This window comes from Anomalospiza imberbis, chromosome 2, assembly GCF_031753505.1.
Source record: "Anomalospiza imberbis isolate Cuckoo-Finch-1a 21T00152 chromosome 2, ASM3175350v1, whole genome shotgun sequence".
NCBI classification, from domain to species: domain Eukaryota; kingdom Metazoa; phylum Chordata; class Aves; order Passeriformes; family Viduidae; genus Anomalospiza; species Anomalospiza imberbis.
In genome coordinates this window covers 5909365-5933414 of record NC_089682.1, presented here as the reverse complement: position 1 = coordinate 5933414, position 24050 = coordinate 5909365, and the positions used below count along the sequence as shown (strand labels likewise).

The window sequence follows — 24050 nt, the reverse complement described above, 5'->3', positions numbered from 1 at the left end:
TGCTGAGCAGGTGCAGGGCCTGCCATTACCTGAGGTGGGGGTTGCAGCACCCTGTGCAGGATTTGTCTGTACACAAATTCTTTCAGATGTGCTGCTGGTAACAAGCAGGCCAACAGCTTTCCAAGTGTCCATCTCCCACCTATCCTGGCATTCTGCAGCGCACATCTTGCCACATTATCACTTTGGTTATCAATTTTCATCACCAAGCAGTGACAGGGTGTGATCTACTAATTTCTCCTGAGCAATCTTTTAGGTGCTTCTATCTCTTGCCCAGTTCCTAAGGTATGAAGTTCAAGGTGTGTGAACAGCTATATCCTGTCTCAAGCCTACTCCAAAAGTGTCTGAATCTTCTTCAGTTTGGGCTCTTTATACTATCAAATGAAAGGAAAAGACAGCAGGTGCACACCAGCAAGAACAACTTCCTTTGTGCTTTCAAGTGGTCTTCCAGATGTTACCCTCTCCAACCTCCCAAATTCACAGATTTACCCAAAATACAACATCCACAAAAAATATGGTTTATTGGACTGGATTAAATGATGTAATGCTTAGACATTGTATTTGTATTAACAATGCTCTTGCAGAGGAACATAAAATTATACTTTTCCTGCCTCTAATGAAATCTCAGTGCAGGTAATTCATGACAAAGGTCACTGGATACTTTCCAAGTCACACAGCTTTGACAGACTGACTATAAGAGATCTTGCACATCCAATAACTGAAACAGAATTTCAACTTTTTGCCTTGCTGAATTAATTTTGTGCTTTTGAGTTCTCTTGAAGCTATGAAGAATTATAAACTATTAGAGACTGACAGTTGAAAGTTGATCTGAATTGTAACAAAAATACAGAGACAATCATTAAAAACCACTGTCCTTTAAAAGTTAGGCCACATTATTTTTGACTCAGAGCATGGCTGGCAGCTAGGGAGCTGGAATAACACTGAAAAAACCCATGAAGTGACATCTAATAGATCAGATGAGTTTTCCTTTCTCTTTTCTTACCAATACATCTCTCCTCAGAGTACCATTGTGTCTGTGCAGTGGATAGTACAAGTTGCATTTCTTTTTTTGTCTTCAATGTTTATTGGCATTGTCATTATCCAAATAATTTGGGTAATGTATTCAAATGTAACCCAACAATGCTGAATAAACTGCATTGACAGTGGTTGGGTTTTGTTTGTAAAGTTGTCCTGAATGAAATTCCAGACACCACTGAAGACAATACCCACCTCACAGGTATATTTACAAAACATTGCACCAGTTTCATAGTACAGATGGATTATGGATGCATTGCAACAAGCAATCACATCACTATAATTTTAGATAAAAACCTGACTGCCATTTCTGCCCTCCCCATTTAACACTGTGGGCAACAAAAGAGGTGGATAAGCAACAGGTTCAGTGGATCGACAATCAACAGAGTAAGTCCCAGACAATCAATACATTTCCATAATAAGTTATACGTATTAAAACCAAACCAAACCCCAACGTGTCTGGATCCTGGATTTTTCCGTGCACACCAGATCCACTGAGTGATTGTTTGCATCTCTATCCTTGGAGGAATGTGGCATCTCCAACCTGAGGCATTCACAACCATGCACATACAAATGGTTTAATGCATATTTCACAGGAGACTTTTCACCCACAGGACAAAGTAACAGTACAACATATTGAACAGGCTGTTACACCCTACTTACCATCATCTTGTCAGCAAAATCCATTATGCTAATATACAATGAGCTTTTTAAAACATAAATGAGTAATACTTGCATAAACGAGTATCATTCATTTATCAATGTATTCTCCAGACTTCTTTATTGATCACAGAAAGAGCTACAGCCCAAATACCAAAAGCAAATGAAATTCAGTCCTTCACTGTAAATGAGAGAAGACAAGAGCAAAATTAATTTCTGGCAGTACCACAAACCAGGGACTGTCATGAACTTAGTGAGAGAACTGGGACGGGTTAGAATTGAGCAGCTGAGACCAACCAGCCATCTGGAATACCCAGTATTTTGAGGTACAAAAGAACAGTTTCAATACTGTTGCTTATGAGGAGTAATCTGGCAGTGGACAGACATCAAGGACTGGTAAAAAAACAGCACTGAAGTATGCAAATATGTACTTCTGCTGGCTGAAGTAGCTAAATAAACATTTATCAGTTTACTTAACTGATAATCCAGTTATCCTAAGACAAGGTAATGAAGCAGGTTCACCCTCTCTCTTGCAGGATCACAGGAATAACCAGTGTGAAGCTTCATGAACAGCTTTGCTCTGGCACCAGGCTGTGCTTCCAAGCTGAGCTCTAATGTAGAGATCTGCTGCAAAGCCTTTGCCTCATTTTCATAAGGAAAATTTCCAAAGAAAGATTTCAAATCTTCCAATTGTATCAAAAAATGTTTTAACTTACTCTCCCCCTCCTCACTGTTCCCATTCAGATTATATAAATATCTCTTGCAACAATGTACCTCAATCTTTACCAAAGAAGCAAATTAAAAACAAAACATGCAGAGTAGTAGTAAAAGATCCAAATAAAAACTGAACTCCCAAGAAATGCCAAATGGACATCTGATTCTACATCAAGACCAAAGCCAAGCTGCATGGGCTGTAAAGTTTTACCCTGTACTGAGAGGCACCAAATCTTTCAGAGAGATGTGTCCTACCCAAAGATGCACTACACTCATCTAGCTCACTTCAGTCCAGGCAGAGGTTCCTGCACTGAATGAGGGCTGAGTTCTGGCACAATGTGGTGACACCAGCTGCTAAAGCAGAAAATCAGGAGACTTGTCAGACCTTCAGGAAAGGCAGCAGAGGGGGCTGGGGGAAGTCCTGGAAATATCAAAGATTTCTACTGTGCAAGAGCACGAATTTCAGTTCAGTGAAGAGAGGGAGCCAGCTCACAGTGTGACAGGCTCAAGCCAGCTGTGGCACTTGTATTCCTGAAAATAATGTGGTGACTTGTCCCCAACTCAGCAGGCAATCAGCTGTGAAGGTTTATTTGCACCAGTGACCACTTGAGCAACAGGTAAGGGTTTCTTATCCTAGGGAAAGCTCACTTCCTAGCTGCAAAGCTACCCAAGTCCAGCTGTTATTACACAGACACACAAGGTAATCACTATTTCCAGAAGAATTAACAGGATGCCAGGGGTGACACGTGAAAAATGACAGAGTAGAATTTTAAAGCACACGACCAAGTAGGCTTAAAATTTGCATTGCCTTTTTCCAATTTAAACTCTGTCTAACGAAAAACAGTTAAACAGCATGAAGTGCAAGTCTTCTTACACTGGCTCAAAAAAAAACAAAAAAAAAAACACTGGAACAATCAAACCCTGAACATCCCTTAATGGACAAGTCTCTTGGGAATGACATGGGCAGAGACCATACTTTTTGTAGACCAAACCTGAGCAGAGATTGGATTTTGTTTCTTTTCTGTAAAAAGACAAAACAAGTATTTTAAGATAGAGCTGAAGTGGTTTCAAAATAGCAATGACCCAGGTCACAATCAGAATTTTGTATATACAATTTGTATTAACTTAAAAAAATAAAGAAGTTCAAAATACCTCCAGAGAACATTCTAGGTTAGCAAAATGTCCTGTACAAAAGTAGGCCACATTTGTTGGTTTAAAAGAAGTCCACAGCAGCTGGTCTCTTCTTAGCTGACATTGTAAATGGTCTCTTCGTTTGGGGCTCTTTTGCTGGGGTCACTGTGGGTGACTTCAGCACCCCATGACGAGGTTTCTGTTCAGGATTGAAAGCCACACGGGAGGGTCCTTCTGGGCTCACTAATATACTTTTGTCAGTCTTTTTAAATTCTGTTGAAAAACAAGCCAACAAGTTACAAAGAAATGCAACCCCTGGAATAACTGGGCCTGTCAATCAACTGTGGAATTTCCCAGCCCTAGAAACCAGAGTTAGATCCTGAAGCCCAGCAAGGATCAGAAGCCGTGGCAGAGAAAAGAGATGGTGGTGAAGCACATCTCTCAGCAGAGCCCCTTGGGGAACAGGGTCTGCTGCAATCCCCTGTGAACCCTCCCCATGGTTCCACAGACCACCAGACACCCTGGGCCTTTTCCTCAGACACAAGTGGTCCAGCTATCCTGAAAAACACCACACTGGACTTTAAAAGATGACAATGGTAAGCAGTGTCTCTACTCTGTCTGCTGAACAGCTCTAGAGCCTCTTGGCCATCCCTTCAGCCAGCAGGGAGGCATTTACTTTTCATTTTGTTCAGCTGTGTTATATTAACATGAAGACATTTACCTAAATACACTGTTCTCAATTTGAACTTGACCTATTGCACACCTCAGAGAGTTAGAAAGTAGCTAAATGAATACATGAAATATAATTCTATGCTATGGAGGAAGACATTTATTTAACAGGGAAAACACCACCTGCTTACAGAAGGGAAGTGACCTTTATCTACTCATGATCATTAATAAGCCACAAGCAGCCAAGATAAAAAGCAAACTTTGCTACTACAAAGTCTGATTTTATCAGCATGTCATCATCTTTGCCTTGGGAAACAGAAGTGAGCAGTGAAGACTGTGAAGTGCACGTGTTGCCCTGCAAACAGGCAGCTCAGGAAGTAAAGTTCATCACCCTGCTGCAGTTTTCCATCCATGAGGCTCCTTCTGCAGGTCACTAATGCAGCACCCTGGAAATGCTCAACTCTAGCTGCAGGGCTGAATGTCCTAAACTTTACCAGCTCCTCTGGAAAGGAACTTGAGGAGGGTTTGTAAACTAAACACAAATATTGAGACAAAAAAGGAACAGAACCATCCTGTTTTAGAGGTGTTCCATAGGTGTGTGAGTGTGTACCACTTCCCTATTCCTCAGTTACCAGACACTGTGGACACACACACACACATATCACACTCACCTGCAGTCATGTTTTTATTCAAGCCAAAGGTGACTTTTTTGGAGCTGGGTGTCTGCAGTTTGTTCAGCTACAAAGCAAAATAAAGATATAAAATAAAGTAAGATTTCTGAGGCAATGCTTTGAGTTCTTTCATCTGCACCCCACTAATGTAAAACAGCCTTCTTCTTCTTCATTTTGCTTAGAATTGCCCCAATCCTCTGGCACTGACTGCTGCTAAGACAGCACTGTTTTCCTAGCCAAAAGCAAACATATTCCATTTGTGCAGAAATCACATACTCTCCTTAATGTCATTACATAAGTCAACAACAAACAAGAAGATATTTTGTGTGTGAAACAGATTGGCCCCACTGCACTCGGGCCTCAAACTGCTAAGAGGACTTGAAAAGCTTTAAATGTTAAAAAGGTCTGGAGAAGAGGGCAGACTTTTGAAGCCCTGCACTGTTGCCACTGTCCACAAACAAGAAGAAATGGAGGCTCAAAGTCCCTTTGCAAGACTGAAATCAGTTTATGTTTTTGCTTTCTTGTGAAATGAGCAGATTCAGAATGGTGTGTGTTCAACAAGAAGGCTGAAAGCAGAGGAGAAAAAAGAAGATATTTCAGAGACATCTATAACTCATTTTCTGAAACTCTGGAGCCATGTGTGACTCTGTCTACAGCATCAGCATTTCCAGTTATATCTGCTCATGTTAGGAGACTAAAAGGGAGTGGGAAAGACAGCACAGGTGATGAGGAGCTTGCTTGGGGAGACATTTGTCCTCAGATACAGCTACCCTTTGTGAGATCACCTCACCTGCATGGGTGTCCTGGTGGAGGAGATGGTGCTTCTGGCTTTCCTGAAGAACACCGCCTTTGGTACAGTTGATTTTTCAAATTTTACAAAATCACTTCCTGGTTTGACCTTCTTTTTCTTCAATGGTGACAGAGCAGCACTGCTTTCCTGTCAAGGAGAGAAAGGGAAAAATGCTCCAGTACAAAGGTCTGTATTAACGAATACCTAGTGCTGTGACCAGTGCTGACCACACACTCCCATCAGTTAATCACCGTGTTTAGCTCTCAGCAGGTAATTTTGCAGTCAGCATGACTGAAAGCAGAAGTTTAAGGCAAGCTCTGTGCAGAAATAGGAAAGACATTGCAAAGCACAAAAGGAAGAATTTGTAATAGGTCTGCCAAGCCCAGCAGAGTGCAAACAAACATGTTTTCTTCATATGCATGAGGATACTTTGCAATTGATCCAGCTCTCCTGCACACACGCGATCATTTTTTTTTCCTTCACCATAAGCAAATACTCTTCTGTGGTACCTCCGCATGAATAAGAGAAAAAACTAATGAACAAACACAGATTTGGGCTAAGATGGAGACTTTGAAAAAAAAATCGGAGTAAGAAATCTGACTATACTTTCAGAAATTCAGCTATTGTGTAGTGCTACTGCTTTGCTGACTAAAATTCATACTTCTATGGTATTTAAAGCAATTCTTGTCTCCAGTACAAGGCAATTCTTAGGACTTGCACTGGCAGAGCTTTCTAACCTGCTATCTGTGGACTGTGGTGAGGGGAAGTTCAGCTATCCTTCTTATCAACCTACAGACATGGAATTGCAAAGGTATTCACTGACAAACTGTGCAAAATGTACAGCAGATATGGCCTCTTTTGATCTGAAAATCACTTCTGCTTCAAATAAAAGGAAAAACCACAAGACTTCTCATTTTCTGAATTGTGGAAACAACTCTGAAATAATGCTGATCTTGTCTGGTTTTTTTCCCTTCTCCTCCTCCTCCTCTTTGAATATTTGAAGCTAATTCTCTGGAGGTGTGTGTTGTCCTTGAAATCAAGAATCAAAACATGTTCCTCATTTCTGGGCACAAGGCCAGGATTACATAACTAAAACAAGGAAAGAAAACAACATGTTATTTCTCAATCAATGAAAACAAAATTAGCAAAGCTTAATTTCCTCTGCATTTGTGCATTTTAGCTTTACCCTACCCTCTTCTTTCTTCCATCAGTATTCTCCCTCTCCTCCTGACTCAACTTCCAAGTATCTTCCCTTGTCTCCACCCCTTTTAACACACATACTCACACAACTATGTGGACTGAGCAAGAAAAAGCAAATGCCATGATTTCTTTGGAATTCCACATGAAGAATGACCCAGCAGGCCATGCCCTGCCAGCCAACAGGCCAGTGCTGGGGTTGTGCTGCTGCCTTTCCCTCAGTGCCTACACTAAGTTGTGCCAACAAGTCACTTCCATGAAGTCTGCAGGAACTTCTTATCTTGAATCAATCACAGGTCTTGGAACCTGTTGGTCACCTGCAGTAAACTCTCACAGAAAGAGATGGGGGTGTCATAATCATATTTTCTTAGAAATTAAACTTTGATAGGCAAAGAAAAACCAGGTGTGAAACATGGAATATTGGGGCAGGAGACAAAGCCAATGATTCCTACTTTGGAAGCCCAACGGTGAGAGAAATGCAGTTTGAATAGTGGGGAAAGAGAAGCCTTTTGGCTCTTCCCTCCCAGCACTTCATCATCAAAAAAAATAGAAAATGTCAGTAATTTTATTACTATTTAAGCAAAGTTTCAATATGATTTTTTTTCTCCTGTGAAGGACTGAGTAGTTATATCTCCATATGCAAGGCTGCAATACTTAACTAATCCTACAGTTTTAAACTTAAATCAAACAGAAGTGAGCTCGTAGGCTCAAAACATGCAGCTTCAACTCTTTTGTACTCATAATCTTATCTGTGCTTTATGATTCTTTTTTCCACTTAAGTGAGACTGTCAGCAAGACTTCCAAGAATGTAACTAAACCCCTGAATGTGTTAGGGTGAATATGCACATGGGAAATGAGCAGTTAAAAAGAATTTCAGTAGCAGGAGAGGGAAGAACACCTGCACTCTCTTTCTTAGCCACTATCAAAACTATACAGTGCAAAATGCTTTGTGACTCTCAAATCACTGAGAAAAATCAACACTATTCTACCTATTACAAAGAAGAAAATGGGAGTGCAAGGTAGAGAGGTCAAAAAAATAGGCTGATCTCAAACTGCAAGGCATTCATTTTTGAAAAATACATTGGATCTTCCTAGTGAACAAACAGTGTTGTCTTTATAAAAAACAACCATTCATACATGTGATCACACAGCCATTAAAGGTCACAGTGTCATATTCTCTATTCCAGTGTTCCAGTGTCTATTCTCTTTCCCAAATACTTTCCCCACAGAGTCCTATCAGATTTTTCAAGATGGAGCAGTGAGTGAGCAGAAGAAGCCACTCCTGGAATTGCTGTGGGCAGTTTCACAAAGAGCTGATCCTAATCTCATGTGCTGCTGCTGCTGCTGCAGAAGGGATGTTCCATCTTCCCATTTCTCACTGTTTTGCCAAAACATGATGCCCTTTGTGAACATGCTGTAAAGCTCAGAGACCCACTGCAAAAGAATCATTAATCCAGGGACCAAAGGAAAAAACAGACAAAACAGACAACCCCGTCTTGCCCCTAACATCCCATTTTTCAGCTAGATGGGTTCTTCCAGCTGAGTGGCTGGCACAGGATTTAGTGTCATTTTACAGGAGGGTGTGACAGCGTAGCAGTGTGTGGATTTCTGGGGAATCAAGTTATTTTCTGGTGACAATGCATGATGACATCAACAAGCAGCCCAGGCAGCCCCATGCTCAGAAAGCTAAAGCCAGATCAGAAAATGAGCCTGGCAGTTCCTGAAGCAGGCAGAGAAAACAATGAGATGTACATACCACCTTCCTGTTTTTCTTGCATACAGTCTCCAGAACTCCATTGGCTTCGACAGAGTTTAGCACCTCTTTCACTTTTCTCTTCTTTTTCAGAGCTGCTGCATTCTGAGTGGAGACTTTCATCCCTTCCAAACCAACTAACTTTGTCTTCAGTGTGACCCTTCTGGAGAGTGCAGATTCACCCTTTCTCGGCAGGGTTCCCAGCAAGGCTTCCTTGCTGGGTTTCAGGTCAGTTTGCTGCACAGGGGGATCCCCATTCACCAGGACAGCTCCTGCTTTCTGCTTCTTTTTCACAGCCTTAGGAGGTAACGACGTGACAGAAGGGCTGACATCCTCTGCTGCACTGGCAGTGGCTGGTCCATTCTGACACGCTGGTTGTGCAGGAACATTCTGCACTTTTGGATTCATTTTCTTCAACTGACTCTTTTTACTCTGTTCTGCGTCAGACAGGCTGTTCTGCACACAGATACTCTGATTTTCTCTGGTGTCAGTTGCTACATCTGTGGTCTCACTGGCCTCATTTACTAAAAATTTCTTTCTTTTCCTCTCCTCTTTATTTTCTGGCACCTTTTCCTGGCTAGAAGCACTGGATCCAGATGTTTCAGCTTTTCCCTCTTCACAATTTCCATCAGCTGTTCCAGAATCAGCACTTTGGCTGTCCCTCTTCTTCCTTTTTTTCCTCTTCCTCTGGGGAACTGATGGCACCTTCTCACTTGACAGCTCTTCTTTATCCTCTAAATCCATCCCAAACAGAATGCCATAACACACATGTCAAACACAAAGGTATTTACAACAACTGAATTCCATTCTATTTTTGGTCTTTTCTTTTAAAATAGGTGCACCATTTTCCTGTTATCAGCCTGCACAACACTTTTACTGTTACAGCTGCTCAGGACACTGCAGTCTGATGACATCTGGCCTAATTAATATTTTGATAATTTTGCCTTGTCACAGATACTATCTAAACCATTCCCTGTGGCAACCTCATTTTTTCATAGCAACATCCCTAAAAAGAAGGGCAACTCAGGGGCTCAGTATTCCAATATCCCTACATTTTTATATTCTAACACTCATCTGGTTTTAAGACTGACATGTTTCTGCCTTCCTACAGTAAATGCACCTGCTCAAAGGAGCAATGCAAACAGCTGCTTCCAGTCTGCTTTTGACTGAAAGTTTTGAGGTGATGCTTGTCTCAGAATTGGGAAGAGAAATCCTCCCACTTTCAACGAAAACTGAATTTTACATTTAACCTTCATCACAACAGGATACAAATCAGTACATCCTGAACAATAGTGCAGCCTTCCTCAGAACAGCTTTTATCTGACACTTTGCCAAACTGCAAAAGTCACTGCAGATTGCCTCTCTCCCAAATATTGATCTTGCCTTACCTTTTACTTTTTCCAGCTCGTTTTGCTGCCAAGGCTTGACAGCTTTTTTCTTTTTCTTTCGCCTACCGGATTCATCATCATCTTCATCTGTAGAAACATCTTCAGGAATATCCTGGGGGAAGATTCCTGTTGAGGAAGGATAAGGTATCACAAAACTGAGAGTCCTACTTCTAAGAATAGTTATGCTGTTCATATACAGCATAACTCTCACAGAAAGAAAAAACAACTCCTCTTTCTCCACCCAACCTTAAAGCAAACCATATAGCCCATCCTATTTGTTTAAGTAAAAATAATAATCTTTCATTTAAGGACAAAGTACAGGGTTGCTCAAATTCTGAAAGGAATTTGGCCATCTCCAAAATATGTGTAATGTGTCTTAAAGAGATTTTAAAAACCCACAAAACCTCCAATATGATATTCTTAAAATATACATTAAAAAAAGAGGAAAAAATAATTCCAATACATATTGTATGAACACATTATAAACAATTTAATGGAAGATAACTACTGTATCTGTCTGCTGCTCAGTCCTTACCTTCTGCTAAGTCCTGGAACCTACAGGTGAGAGGAAGGGAGAAAAGAAAAACCAAAACATTATTACTCATTCAGTACCAATAATAACACTAGCAGAACAGCATCACTACTTACTATGGGTTTGTCAAAACAGGAACAACATCTTTTTGCATAGGAAGTTATAAACTCCAGAAGAGATCTGCCTCAGTAACCCCCCTACTCAAACCAAATCACTGAAAGTATTGAGAAAACAACAATTTAACACTTGTCCTGCATCTGTTCCTTGCATCACACCCAACCTGATGTCACATCCTGCAGTTCAAACCCACACTGTGCAGATAAACCCCAGCTGGCTGCAGTTGTCTGGTACCAATGAGGAACAGCATGACAACGGTGTCAGGACAAGACAGGTTGGGCAGAAAGAAATCAAAGTAGCTTAGGACAAGGTGTATTTCAGCAGAACTCACTTTTTGACCAGCTTGTACAGCCGCTTTCTGTTCAGGGAAGGTGTATTTTTCTTGCTTGCAAATTCAAAGATTTTGTCAGCCACAGCCTTGTAATCAAACTGTTGGAGGAAAGTACAACACAGCTGTTCTTAGTTTATCCATGCAAGATAACCCAGTGCAACTCGTGATAGGAATATATCAAGCATTAAGTTCAAAGGTAAATTGTAAAGATACACATCTTGAAACAGACACTTCCTTTAAACCCCAAATGTTTCCCTCTGTTGAAATTTACGCCCCCTTCACACACTGACTTGTACAGATGGTTGCTTCATTAACAGAACAGCTGAACTTGGTATCACTTTCTCAAACGTTCCTAACCTGATTTCTCAAAACAGAAGCCAATCCACTTCAAAAGTCCCATAAATATTTAGCTAAATATCAGATTTCAAGTGTGCCATGTCCTAATTCTTGCTTAAAAGCCACAGATACATGAAGTGTATCCACCTGCATGTGTGTTTGATGGGAGGATCTGTCAGAATCACAACACTGCACTGGCCCTGGATTTAGAATACCCAAATTGTAACATACCACCCTCCCTCCTATGTATCCCATAACCCATGTTCAATGAAAATTAGGCTCACTGCTTCCCCACTCTCATTGACTTGGCTTCTAGCACACACATTTTTTAAGTCTTGAAACAGGAAGGGAGGAGCAGAAAACAGAGGGTATGCAAGACAGGAAAGAGGAATTTAGACATGGATTTATTGTACTACCACTCACAGAAGACACATTACATAAATACCACCTTACAATAAATCAGGAGATTAAAATTTTTGTAACATGCTTATCCATTAACACCCTTTACTTCTGCACTTCTTGAAAGGGATGGGGTAAAAAGAGAGCAGAAATATCAGTAACAGAGCAAAAGAGCCACAAACCTGAAGAACAGTCCCAATCCCATCATCGGCATTTTCATTGATATCCTCTGTTTTTTCAGAGTTCTGTGCTGATTTTCTTGACAAACATCTGTCTCCTATTATAGAAAAAAGACTGAATATTAATGCTTTGTCTGAGATAAGTGACTCCAAAAGAACAAGCTTTATTAAGCACATCTGAAGGGAAGACAGGAAAACAAGATTATCCTTACAACACCCAGAACATGCGTGTGATTGGTTCAGAGCAGAAATGTATTTTCAATAAACAGGTTCTTCCATCCTAGCAACTCTTACCAAGGCAATTTAGAGCTTCTTCCTTACCTTTGGTTTTAAGCATCTCTTCATTTTCCTGTCTGCCTTCTTCAGAAACATTCTCCTCATCACTGTTGGCACCCAGCTCTTTCATCAGGTCCTCGATGGCGAAGGGGGACTGATCCACGATCATCTCGAAGACACCGGTGGCCACAGCATGGAGCACACGCCGACTGCGTCACAGAGAGCAGGGTGAGCCCAAAGGCAGGCCATAAACAGCCTCCCCCCTCATGTTAAAAAAGTGGGAATTTGAGGGAAAATGGATGAGAAAGAATGTGGAAGAACACCGAGCTCTTCAGATGATGAAAGTCAGCCTGATAGTCCCTAAACAGAAATCCTTTAATCCCAGCAGTGTCCTGCTGATGTGCCCCTCTTAAATGTCACTCTTTATATGCTGACCTATATTACACTGCAAAGAAGCAGCTCAGCTGCTCTAATGCATTAAAAATTAAAATAACTGAACAAATTAACCGAGAAAAGTTTATATAAATCTTTCTTATAAATCCATGGAGACTATCTATAGCTTTGATAAACACAAGTAATCTTCAAATGACTGTGCACATTGCTGGTAAAATACCCTTCTTTCTCTACATTCTGAAATTATGATTCTTTGATCCATTTATTACCATATTCAGAGTTTCTTAATTCTTAAAAAATATTTATCCTTTCATCAAACTTACTCCTTTGATTTGGCAGCAATTTTGCAGAAAGGTTCGATGAACTTGAGATTCTGGTCTGCTGTGAGCTGTTTGATTGGAAAGAAAAAAGTGTGAATACAGAAAATACTGTATGTGTACACTGAAATTCCTTGAATATCGGTGCTTGTACAGGAATTGGTGTTGGGGGATTTTCTCTAACAGTCTTTCAGCATATTATCTAATTCCAACTGGCAGAGGTATCCAGGGCCTTTTTGTTACCACTGCTACCACTAACTTCCAGATATTCCCTGGAAGTATTATCAAAACACTAACTGCCTTGCAGACTTTATTCTGCTGAGTACAGAAATACAATAAAGCTTCTTACTTTAGATAAGGAACCATGAGGCAGAGAAAGCTTAAATAATTTTGTGTACTTTCCCAAAGGTCTGTAGCAGACAAGAACAGGATTTGGGTTTCTCTTAATTGGGCTGCTTGCACCAAAACCCTCTCAGCTACAGTAGAGCTAAAGATAAGACCCTTCCCTTCAAAATCCAATTTATGAGCATCATCTGTGATTTCAAATAGTCTGGGGGACTCACTCCCCTCTCTAGGCTTCCAGTGAGTGGCTTAGCTAGAGCTGTGTGACTGTGGAGCTGCAGAAATGATCTGGGATCCAAGTGCCCACACTTCTCTAGTGCAGACTTCATCTCTCTCTTGATCCACAATCCAGAACCTCAAAACCTGCAGGCAGGATTGGTTTGAATACTGACTGCAAGGAATAGGAATGGAAAATGCTGACAGCTTTGCCCATTGCAAGGAGAAGTATCAGAGGCCAGAGACAAGGGCAGGTAACTGAGGAGGAGCCTGGGATGAACAAGGGGCAGCAGGAAGAGTGGAGGGACAGGAGAGATGCTCCTTGGCTTTGTTGCTGCAAAACTCTGCACCACTGCAACGGCAGCCAAAATTAAGGGCCATCAATTAACTGTCACAGCAACACACAGCAGAGCAAGACAGATGTCACCAGCAAAACAAACATCTGGATGTGGGGGGTAAACTGCACAATGCACAGACAACAATAAGCAAATATTAGACAACTCTGAAAGCTCACTTTCCTCCTCTATTTAGGTGTTACACAACGAGCCAAGAGCAGGCTTTGGAAAAGCAAAGACTGGAAAACATGCTCACACAAGGGAAATTACACTGAGTCCTGTCTGAAACAAAGAAATGAGAATAGTCTAACTATTCTATCACTATTTTTCCAACCTCAATTTGGAGCAGCATAGCAGTACTCAGGAACTTGAGAGAAACTACCATAGTCCCACTGTCAAAGACATGAGCAGAAGTAAAAGCATAACTTGTAGTAAGTCACTTTCTTCATGTTTACTCAGTGTTGTTGTATTTAAAACCATTTAAAAATTACATAACCTAGAAACTACATTTCTTCTAAGATGCTTCATGCCACAGTTAATGTCCATCAGGAATAAAATGACAAAGTATTTTCTAACCTCCTTTGCACCAACTTTGGCCAATTCATCCAGATAGATATCAATGAAATGGAACTTTATGCCAGTGGGAGAATTGCTGTCTGGATCCATAACTTCTTTCATTAATAGCTGCAGCAATGGTTCAACTAGACTGAAAAAAAAAATACAGAGGAAAAACCCCAAGATATTAATATTCAATTGTTCATGTCTTATTTGCCTTGAAAACAAACTCTTGCCTTGAAAACAAACTCCACTTCTTTACAGTTATGGACAGCTACCCAATTTGATTTATTTTTCCTTCTTTTGTTACCCTGAGGCCTATCATTGCTATCTTTCAGGAAAATGAAGTTTTGTATATTCCAAGCTTTGTCCCCTGGCATTCTTCAGGACCTGCTGCAATTTTGCCCAGAACAAACATTTCCAGTCCCAAAGAGAATTCAAAACACTAAAAACCCATAAACACTCCTTCAGTTTTATTTTAATACACGTTTCTTCAAAAGCATTTTAAAAGACAAGAGGGAAGAAAGTCATGCTAGACAGCTTCTAGGCTCCACTCTGAAGGGAAAGGCAGTTCTTGAGCTCCCTCACTCTGCAAAGAAAGGAATCATGATCCTCTCTTCCCACACTGTGAAAGATGGACGCCAAAGCCATAAGAAACCTTGTCAGAAATCAGTTTGGGTGACCATGTGTGTGGGAAGAAGGGCTTCAGCTTTATCAAACCTCCTCCCACACTTTCTGCTCCTGTCAAGGAACATTTTCATCTCTTGAACTTGAGGGCATTTACCCAGTGCAAAATTAAGGTGGAACAGCAGGGATGGGATGTCCTTTAGCTCTGCATTCCTTCCTGTTTCCACAAAAACATGCCTGTATGCATCCCACATTTCAGAGGGTGAGAGAGAGAAAGGATAACCTTAACACTGGGTTATCGAGCATTTTCAACTAAAAGATTTAAATCTCTTCATCAATTGAAAGACAACAAGCTTAGAAGTGGTACAAGAGCTCTGGACAGAGCAAATGACTGCAATTATTTGCCTTTTAATAGAATATGGAAGAAATACAACCAAAACCACTGTTGTTTACAGCAAACAGGAGGCTAGTTTACAGTTAAGGGGTTCTGTCTTATCAGAAGAGAAGTCACCATGATTAACCACAATAAAATAAATACTTTAAAAAAAAGGTCAGAGCCAATCAGAAAACCATAAACACACAAAAAAATTTCCTTTTTTGTATCTTCTGGGATTCGGGTTCCCTGTCTAGTCTCTCTGTAGCTGATATTTCATTGATAGCTCTTCTGTCTACATCAGAAAATGAAATACATTTAATTTAATGATGTGTAACACCTTACTGTGTTACTAAGCAAAGTGATATGAAGAACAAATAAGCCTTAATGTTAAGACTTCATGACAGTGGCATCTATGGAAAAGAAGACTCTATTAAATGAAAATATATTTGAATACAGTTATATTAGGTGACTTGTTTATGATGCAACAACCTTCAGAAATCTGCTTACCCCTCATCCCATTCATTTCTTTTCAGCACTTCAAAGGACTGCCTCAAAATCAGCCGCATCAGCTGCAAAGCACAAAATCTGTTAAACATGCTGTTTATGAAAACAGGTAAAGGAGTCACTGTGACTGCAATATGAAGAGATTTCTTGGTCAACCTCTACAGCACAAAGTGGAAGCTGCCTTACATGAACATTTTGACAGATTGTCTATCATGTAATGCAACAGAAGGGTGCTGTGAAGCAAAAAAGACAACAAATTATTTTCGTATGCTCAGCACAAAAAATCCATGATCATTTGTACTATACAGCTTTCTCATGATTCACACCCCTGATTTCTTCATTAAGCACTGTCTGAATCTAAGAAAAGCCACAGCTTAAACTGGACACAACAATATGGGACAGATGATAACCATAATAATTTAATTTACTTGAAAATTGCACTAAGAGACAGTCATGTATAAAACAGCCACATTCAACTGGCTCAAAACACTTCACTCACTGAAATAACTTCTGCTAATATTGGGAAAGAAAAATCACCAGTGAATGTGCTTGCAATTAACTTCTTTCAAAGAAGATAATGGGATTTTGTTCTTTACAAAAGCATGCTTTTTAAGATTTTAGTTCCTGTTTTAATATTCTGTTTCCTATAGAAAGAATTCTGACTACTGAATGTACTACAGTGGATAATTTACTGGTGGAAAGTTGGGGTTCTAGTGCACAGTCACAAAAGAGTCTTTAAACAGACTGATCTAAACAACTGATGTTGAGTCTGTGTCCTTAGAGACAGTATTTATATTCCAGTATAGAAATCAATGAGAAAAATCAGTGTTAGAAGGGAAAGCACTTGAGCACAACATAAACTGTGCTGGCTTTTAGGTTCACGCAGTGGTGAGTGCAAGCCTGTAAAACAAACATCTCTTGCAATGTGTGTCAACCTTGTCTTCTCTTACAATACACACCAATGCATGTGCAGACAGAGCTGCCTTCCAGCACACCAGCACCACACATTTCCTAGGAGAAAACACCACCCAGAGAGGTATAATTACCTCTTATTAATTACCTATTATTAATTATAGCACCAGAGAGGTATAATTACCATGTAGTACTTGTCCAGACGCAGATTGTCAATCCCGTTCCATTCCCGGTTCATCGTCTGCCAAAATGTCTGGATGAACAGGTGTCCTGCAAGGGAGCAAGGAGAAACATCTGCATGTCTGGCACATGGGCTGTTCTGCTGAGCTGAAAGAATCTCAGGAAAGGGATAGAGTTCCCTAGATTCTCCTAGTGACAGGGACAGAGCTGTGGGAAGACAGGCTTGACACTGGTACAAGAATCAATTAAACTTGAGAACAATACAAGAAAAGGCACACAACCACTTTTAAAAACAAGTTTAATTACAGGGACAGATTTGTATCTATTTAGTGTTATATACACACAAGTTTGAGCAAAATATCTATTCTGCACTCATTTCTACTCATGCATTTCTGGCATTGACTGAGTACTCCGTTCCATAAGCATTTTGAATACCAAGGGCTTAACAGCTCATGAAACAAGGCTGCTTTTGAGCAGGAAATACACAGAACAGTCTATGCAGAATGGAGAAGTAAGGGGACAAGTTTATTTTGCTACCTATCCTGAAAAATCTCACCTGCATCCCACTGAAGACACAACTCTTCTCCTGCAACAGCCAGAAAAAACCTGCAGCTCCTGCCTCCCTTAACGGAATCACACTAACCAGTTGGACAAAAAACAAAGAAAAAACCACCAAAACAGCCCCTCTGTCTGTCTGGCACCGTGAGAGTGGAATCACCAAAGAGGGAAGCACCCTACAAAGCCTTAGGTAATTAAATAATACTTACGAGTCTCTGTATTCTGAAACACGTGGATAAGCTGGGAGATATTGGCTGCAAGTTCCTCCTAAAAGTAAATAAATATAGTTAGTGTAGCATGTTTTACAGTTTGGTTTCTTCATTAAGCATATGACCGGCAAACAGCAAGAAGTATGAATTTCATGAAACATCTCCCAAAATGAAAAACATTCTCTCAACAGCTGCTTTAGTACTGCAGCCATCCTTGCACTGGGACTAGGTCAGCTGGAAGAGAAGTTTAAGGGGATCAATACCTTTTCATTTTACCAGATCTCTGCACAAACCTTCTTTCTGACAGCAGACAAAATTAAATTAGGAGGAGAAGAACCCCATGTATTTCAATTAATAAATGAAGCAAAACTTAGTGGGCACTGCTCTCATACAGGTCTCTGTGGAGGGGTGTGAGCTATGTGTGAGATAAACCTTGTTCATGCAGACAAGTGATCTGAAAATTCAGGTTACTGAGAGCTAGTACTCCAAAACCAGTATCTTTGGAAAGCAGGGAGACAAACTAGTAGAAGTTGACAAAAATATGCAGTAGGGACAAAGCTGGTAGTAGAAGAAGTGCTACTGAACTAACAAAGGAAAAGGAGTGTGGAGCTTTCACACTAAAATCTGCACAAATGTTGTAGCTGCAGTTAAGGGCAACCTGCTGTTACTGTTTTAGTCACACAGTCAATATTTCATGAGGCATCTATTTCAGCTCTCCTTTTGAAAGGTAAACAGCTACACCTGTCCCTCAGAAGGTGACTCCAAAGATGATCTGTTCATGTTCAGATCACCGAGTTACAGTCCCCTCTTCTCCTGCACGTGCCACAGATGTGCTGCAGGGGAAGGGAAAAAAAGAGAATTTTCTCCATTCTAAACTAGTATGTCCCTAGAGTGTGTTTTGGAGGGGCCCCCTCAAGCAAATACAATCCCAGTTACTGTACCTGAAGCAGAGGTTTATCCTGCATCCACATACAATAGAAAAGGCCCTTCCATATTTTCAGCAGTTCTTCCTGGCTGAAGCCACCTATGGTACAGAACAAGTCTGAATGAAAAGAAAAAAACACACATTTCCACCAAAATATTTTCATTCAGTTCCCTCTGTTCCCTGCTTTCTTCTTTGTTTTTGTTGTTTTCTCTGGGTTGCTACTGTAAGCACATGAATTGGAAGGCAATTTGGCATAGAACAGTGATAGAAACTGTAAGCTTCTACCTTGTACTGGAACAACAAAAATTTCAAAGCAATCACAGGTAAGATGAATACCAAGATAATTCTGATAAATGCCTCTGGCACATTTTTAACACCAAGTCTGAAAGAAGTTTTTAAAGAGAGTATCAGAAATAGTTTTACAAGAAACATGATATTTTTTGTTTTGTTTTTAACAAGTCTCACTTTACCAACAGTTTTACTCCTTCCCGGGGGGTTGTTCTGATAGAATAAACTTCTAGCAATCAGCACATTTATTTCTACATTAAACTTTATAATCAAAGAGCCTAAGCAATATAATGGAAGTTTTTCTGATACAGTTAGTGTTGGGATGTAGTGAAACCTGAATTTTAACAGCAAAAAAATGTTTTCACATTCCAGAAGTAAAGTACTACATGAAAAGTCACTAATACCTGCTCAAGAACTGGATTTTTCATTACATCAGCTAAATTTATGTGAAGTAAAATTATAACAGTACATTGTTACAAGGCAGCTACAATGACCTACTACAGCTATTTTCAAACTATGGCCTATTAAATACTCCCAAGCAATCTCATAAAAAATCACTTTGAAGAGGTCATCATCTTCAGTAAGCTCAAATTTGCTCCAAAAAGATCACTGTCTCAGGGGTCTGCCAGTCAAAAAGCCTGAGACCCAGTACAAGATCTACATTGTGCACCTTCCCTTTGGACCAAGTCCTTTGAAAGCAATTATCACTCAGACAAAAACACCTTGCAGACACATTAGTCCTGCTTGCTTGAAAGGAAAGGAAGTGAGGAAATAGGCAAAATGCTATGTAGGAAGCAATGTGTCCAGTAATATTAAGCATTAATTATAAATTTAACTTAGATTTGACAACACTGTTACGATAAAATATGAAACAACTTGATTCATCGATTTAATATTCATTGAAATATTAAAATTAATAACATTTCTTAAGGGAATTGTATGTGACATATTGAGTGGTAAGAAGCAGTTTCAACCTCACAGGCAGCATTAACTCTACAGAGGCATCAGACAGAGGCATCACCTGCTACCTATAAATGTGGCTCAGGAGTTCACAGAATTGAATCACAGAATTATTCAGGTTGGAAAAGACCTCTCAGATAATCACTGCCAAGGCCACCACTAAACCCTGTCCCCAAGTGCCACATCTACACATCTTTTAAATCCTGCCAGGGACATTAACTCCACCATTGCCCTGGACAGCCTGTTCCTGTGTTCTGAGGGAAGAAAACACAGACTTTCATGGGGCTGCTTTTCATACACACAGGGCTTTTTAAAGTGTCCTAGGCAGTCCTGTGTCCATTTGACATAAGACTCTGACAAAAAATTACAGCAATTTTCTTATCCTAATGCCTCAAAAGAGTAGTTTCAATATAGCGTTTTCTGTTGTTCAACTTTATGTGCTGTCCCCAGCCACAGCTGACAAATAATAACCATTAAAGTAAGGTTATTTTAAAACCTGAATGCATTGTATTAGCAACCACAGTGCCCAGAACTGAAGGCCTTCTATACCTTGAAGCTATCCTGAAAAAGATTTTGGCTTTAGGGCTTGAATTGTAACTGTCCCTATGCACAGTAACTCTGTTCTATGTACTGTGGGAGCTGGGATTAACATGTTAAAACCACTCAGAGCTACTTTAATGCAAGCCTTGTCAGCCTTTCTGTCTGGGAGTTGGGCTGCTTTGACACTGCTATCTTTGAATTTGTTACAATTTTTCCTATTCTAGAGAATTGCAATGGACCAGATCCTCACAGGCACATTTCAGTGGAAATTATATAAATCATTTACAGATCCAGGCCAAAGTGCGTGCAGCTCTGTCAGACAGGAAACCCCTCCAGCAATCTTCCCTCTTTTACTAGAAGTTATTTCTGTTTACTGTTCTTTTATTGATTCATTTGGTAGTTCAATGCCTTCCACAGAGTTTAACTTCTTGAAAATTAAGCGCTCTGGCTACGTGAAGAAGCTCCCTCAGCCTTAGCACAGACCACACAGAGCAGTCCTGTCCACCCAATAAACACCTGACAGCCCTGAACATCAGGTGAACTCCAGCACTTCTGCCAGAAGTCAGCACATTCTCAACTCCTCAGGTCAGGGCATCTCACCTGGGTTGCCTGATGTGTGAATCCCTCTCAGAACACTGGATGGGTATAAGGCTGCTAATTAATAAATAACTGTAAAAAAACCCTCTCTCCTGAACATGCTTTTTCTTCAAGCCCAAAGAAGTTAATTTTTGTTTCAATACTACCTAACAGCAAGTAAATCTAAGAACTCTGGAAATTAGTCACCCTTGTTTCCTACTCATTTGCATTCCATGGTGTGCTGATTGTAACATGCAAAAGGTTCACGGCCCAACTGAGCAATTCCCTGTGATTTCATGATGCTCATGATGTGGTTTCATGATGCTCTAAAGCAGTGCCTGAACCTTCCCCCACTTAGAAAAGTCTCCAGAGCTAAAAAATAGAATGTCCTTGGGAGGTACATGATGTACAGTGTCCTAGTCCCCAGGAAATCCCTAAATCTATGCTAACTGCCAGGAATGGGATAATGCCTGTTTGGCTCCCTGGCCTGACCCTGTAAGGCTGTTCTAGGTGTCCTTCCCTCTGTCAGAAGTGGTTAATGGGTCAAACACTACTTGGAAAGGCAAGAAGCAATATTCACTCTACAGTCATTTCAAGGAAGTCACAGAGGTCCAACCAGCCCTCCAGTTTAGCTCTTGAGGCCAGCTCTAGGCTGGTTCCCCAAAGCTATATATATACATATATATATATATATATATATATATATATATATATAAAATATATACTAATACACAAAATATAGATGTAATATGCAATCACAAATAATTTGAATACATGGTAATAAAATAGTGCAGAAAGCAGCTTACAAAATATATGTTTTACAGAAAAGAAACATAAAATATAGATTGCACATCACATTATATGTATTATATGTAATATGAGGTATAGGAATAACACATATCCATGTAGAAACTCTGCACCTGAGGCACTTTCAGGTGCAGGGACCTCCAGACTGGCCTTGCCACCCTCAAACAGACTCCAGGGACACCACTGAGCTCTTAGTTCTAAGGCGCCAATATACAGCTCCAAGTAGAATTTTTGGAAAAACGAAGAAAAAACCTTTGATAGCATGAAGTGAAGGTAACAGGTAAGCCAAATGGGTTACACAGAACCAGCTGCAATTACACAAGTGCTGAACCATAACGTAGCTTTCCTCGATTTCCTCCGATGCTCCTGAATATCAGTCATGGAAACAGACAAACATCACCTCACAGAAACAACAGAAGATGGAACTTTATGCAGCATATCCCGGGATGTTTCCAGCCTGGATCAGTTCAGTGCCATCCTGCTCCCATCCCAGATTTGCTAATGCTGCCAGCAAGACCCTCCCTCGATCCAAGCTGATCCTTGCCGAGCCCCTCCAGCGCCCGGAGACACTTCCCGAGCGAGGATCCACGAGCGCCTCGGCTCCCGGGTGCTGGGGCTGCGCTTGCGGCAGCACCGGGGCAACACGTGCGTACGCATGGCGAAATACATGGGCAAAGGCAAAAAAAATTAAAAATAAAGGCAAAAAAGAAAAGTTAAAAAAAAACAAACAAAAAAACAAACAAAAAACTCAAACAAAAAAAACCCAAAACAAAACAAAAACAAAGAAACAAACAAAAAGCCCGAGAAGCCCCGAGGAGGCGTGCCGGGCTCAGGGCGCACACGTGGTGCTTCCTTCCCTTCCCTTCCCGTGCCGTCCGCCGGGGCCGCCGCTCCCCCCGCCACGGCAGCGGCACCGGGACCCGTCCCTGTCCCTGTCCCTGTCCCCGTCCCTACCCCGGTCCCTGCCCACCCCCCCGGGCCGCCCCGGTCCGTACCGCCGGGGCGCTGGGTCCGCACGCCGATGTAGCCCCGCAGCTTTTTGAGGGCGCGGTCTCGGATGCGCTTCTCGTTGGCGGCCAAGCGCTGCGCGAACTGCACCTCGGGCGGCTGCACGGCCGCGGGAGCCATGGCCCGGCCTGCCCCGCTCCCGGCCCGGCCTGCCCGCCGCCCTGCCCCGCTCCTGGCCCGGCCTGCCCGCCGCCCTGCCCCGCTCCTGGCCCGGCCTGCCCGCCGCGCTGCCCCGCTCCCGGCCCGGCCTGCCCGCGCCGCGCCGGGCTCCGCCTGATGCCGTCAGCGACGCCGGGCTCTGCCGTCACCGCGGGGAAGGCGGAGCGCAGCGACGGCCGCGGGGGCACCGCGGAGTTCGGGGCTGGTCGGCACCCACGGGAGGCACCGGCCGGGGTTCCGCGGGGATCTCCACCGCCCCGAGCACCCCACGGATCACAGAGTCATTACGGCTGGAGAAGAAGCTCTGGGATCATCGAGTCCAGCCTGTGACCCATCACCACCCTGTCGACCAGCCCATGGCACTGAGTGCCGCGTCCTTCCGGAACGGGACCCGGCACCTGAGGTGTGGCCTCACCTCTGCCCCGTACAGAGGCATAATCATTGTCCTGGTCCTGCTGGCCACACTGCTGCTGACACGAGCCAGGTGCCGTTGGCCTTCTTGGCCACCTGGGCACACACCTGGCTCATGTTCCGCCTCTGCTGACCAGCACCTCAGGTCCTTTTCCTCCGGGCAGCTTTCCAGACTCTCTTTCCCCAGGCTGGAGCTGCAGGGGCTTGTTGTGACCCAAATGCAGGACCCAGCCTCGTTCAACCTCCCACCACTCGGTCCTTCCATCCAGCCTGTCCGGATCCCCCTGCAGGGAGAGCAGATCTCCCTCCGGCAGATCAACCCTCCCTCCCAACTTGGTGTCTGCTGGAGCCTCCAGCCCCAGCGGCACCAGGGCAGCGCCGGGCTGCGGCTCCCACAACCCGGCATTGTCCCGGTGTTCTGCCGGTGTTTTCCCGGTGTTATCCTGGTGTTGTCCCAGTGTTATCCCACTGCTACCCCAGTGTTATCCTGGTGTTGTCCCGGTATTGTCCCGGTGTTATCCCACTGCTACCCCAGTGTTATCCCGGTGTTGTCCCGGTGTTATCCCACTGCTACCCCAGTGTTATCCCGGTATTGTCCCGGTGTTATCCCACTGCTATCCCACTGCTACCCCAGTGTTGTCCCGGTATTGTCCCGGTGTTATCCCACTGCTACCCCA

At 42.1% G+C, this 24050-nt stretch overlaps 1 protein-coding gene across 1 annotated transcript; it reads right to left on the bottom strand.

The window, feature by feature from the left end:
- Positions 1–499: 499 nt before the first annotated feature.
- On the bottom strand, positions 500–22952 carry RRP1B (ribosomal RNA processing 1B). The gene is made up of 16 exons (XM_068179667.1): positions 22791–22952; positions 18641–18723; positions 17700–17757; positions 16937–17022; positions 15844–15905; positions 14355–14484; positions 12892–12956; positions 12221–12384; positions 11903–11997; positions 10986–11083; positions 10541–10560; positions 10006–10131; positions 8621–9351; positions 5668–5814; positions 4878–4944; positions 500–3810 (listed from the first exon to the last, which is right to left on the bottom strand). Exons 1-16 carry the CDS (start codon positions 22921–22923, stop codon positions 3620–3622), a joined length of 2256 nt encoding a protein of 751 aa, XP_068035768.1. The 5' UTR covers positions 22924–22952; the 3' UTR covers positions 500–3619.
- Positions 22953–24050: the final 1098 nt, after the last annotated feature.

Coding starts and splice junctions, on each gene's coding strand:
- RRP1B (XM_068179667.1), bottom strand. CDS start 22,923: ATGGCTCCCGCGGCCGTGCAGCCGCCCGAGGTGCAGTTCGCGCAGCGC. Junction 12,957..14,354: donor CCAAAGTTGGTGCAAAGGAG/GTTAGAAAATAC, acceptor CCAATCAAACAG/CTCACAGCAGACCAGAATCT. Junction 4,945..5,667: donor CCACCAGGACACCCATGCAG/GTGAGGTGATCT, acceptor TTTGCTTTGTAG/CTGAACAAACTGCAGACACC.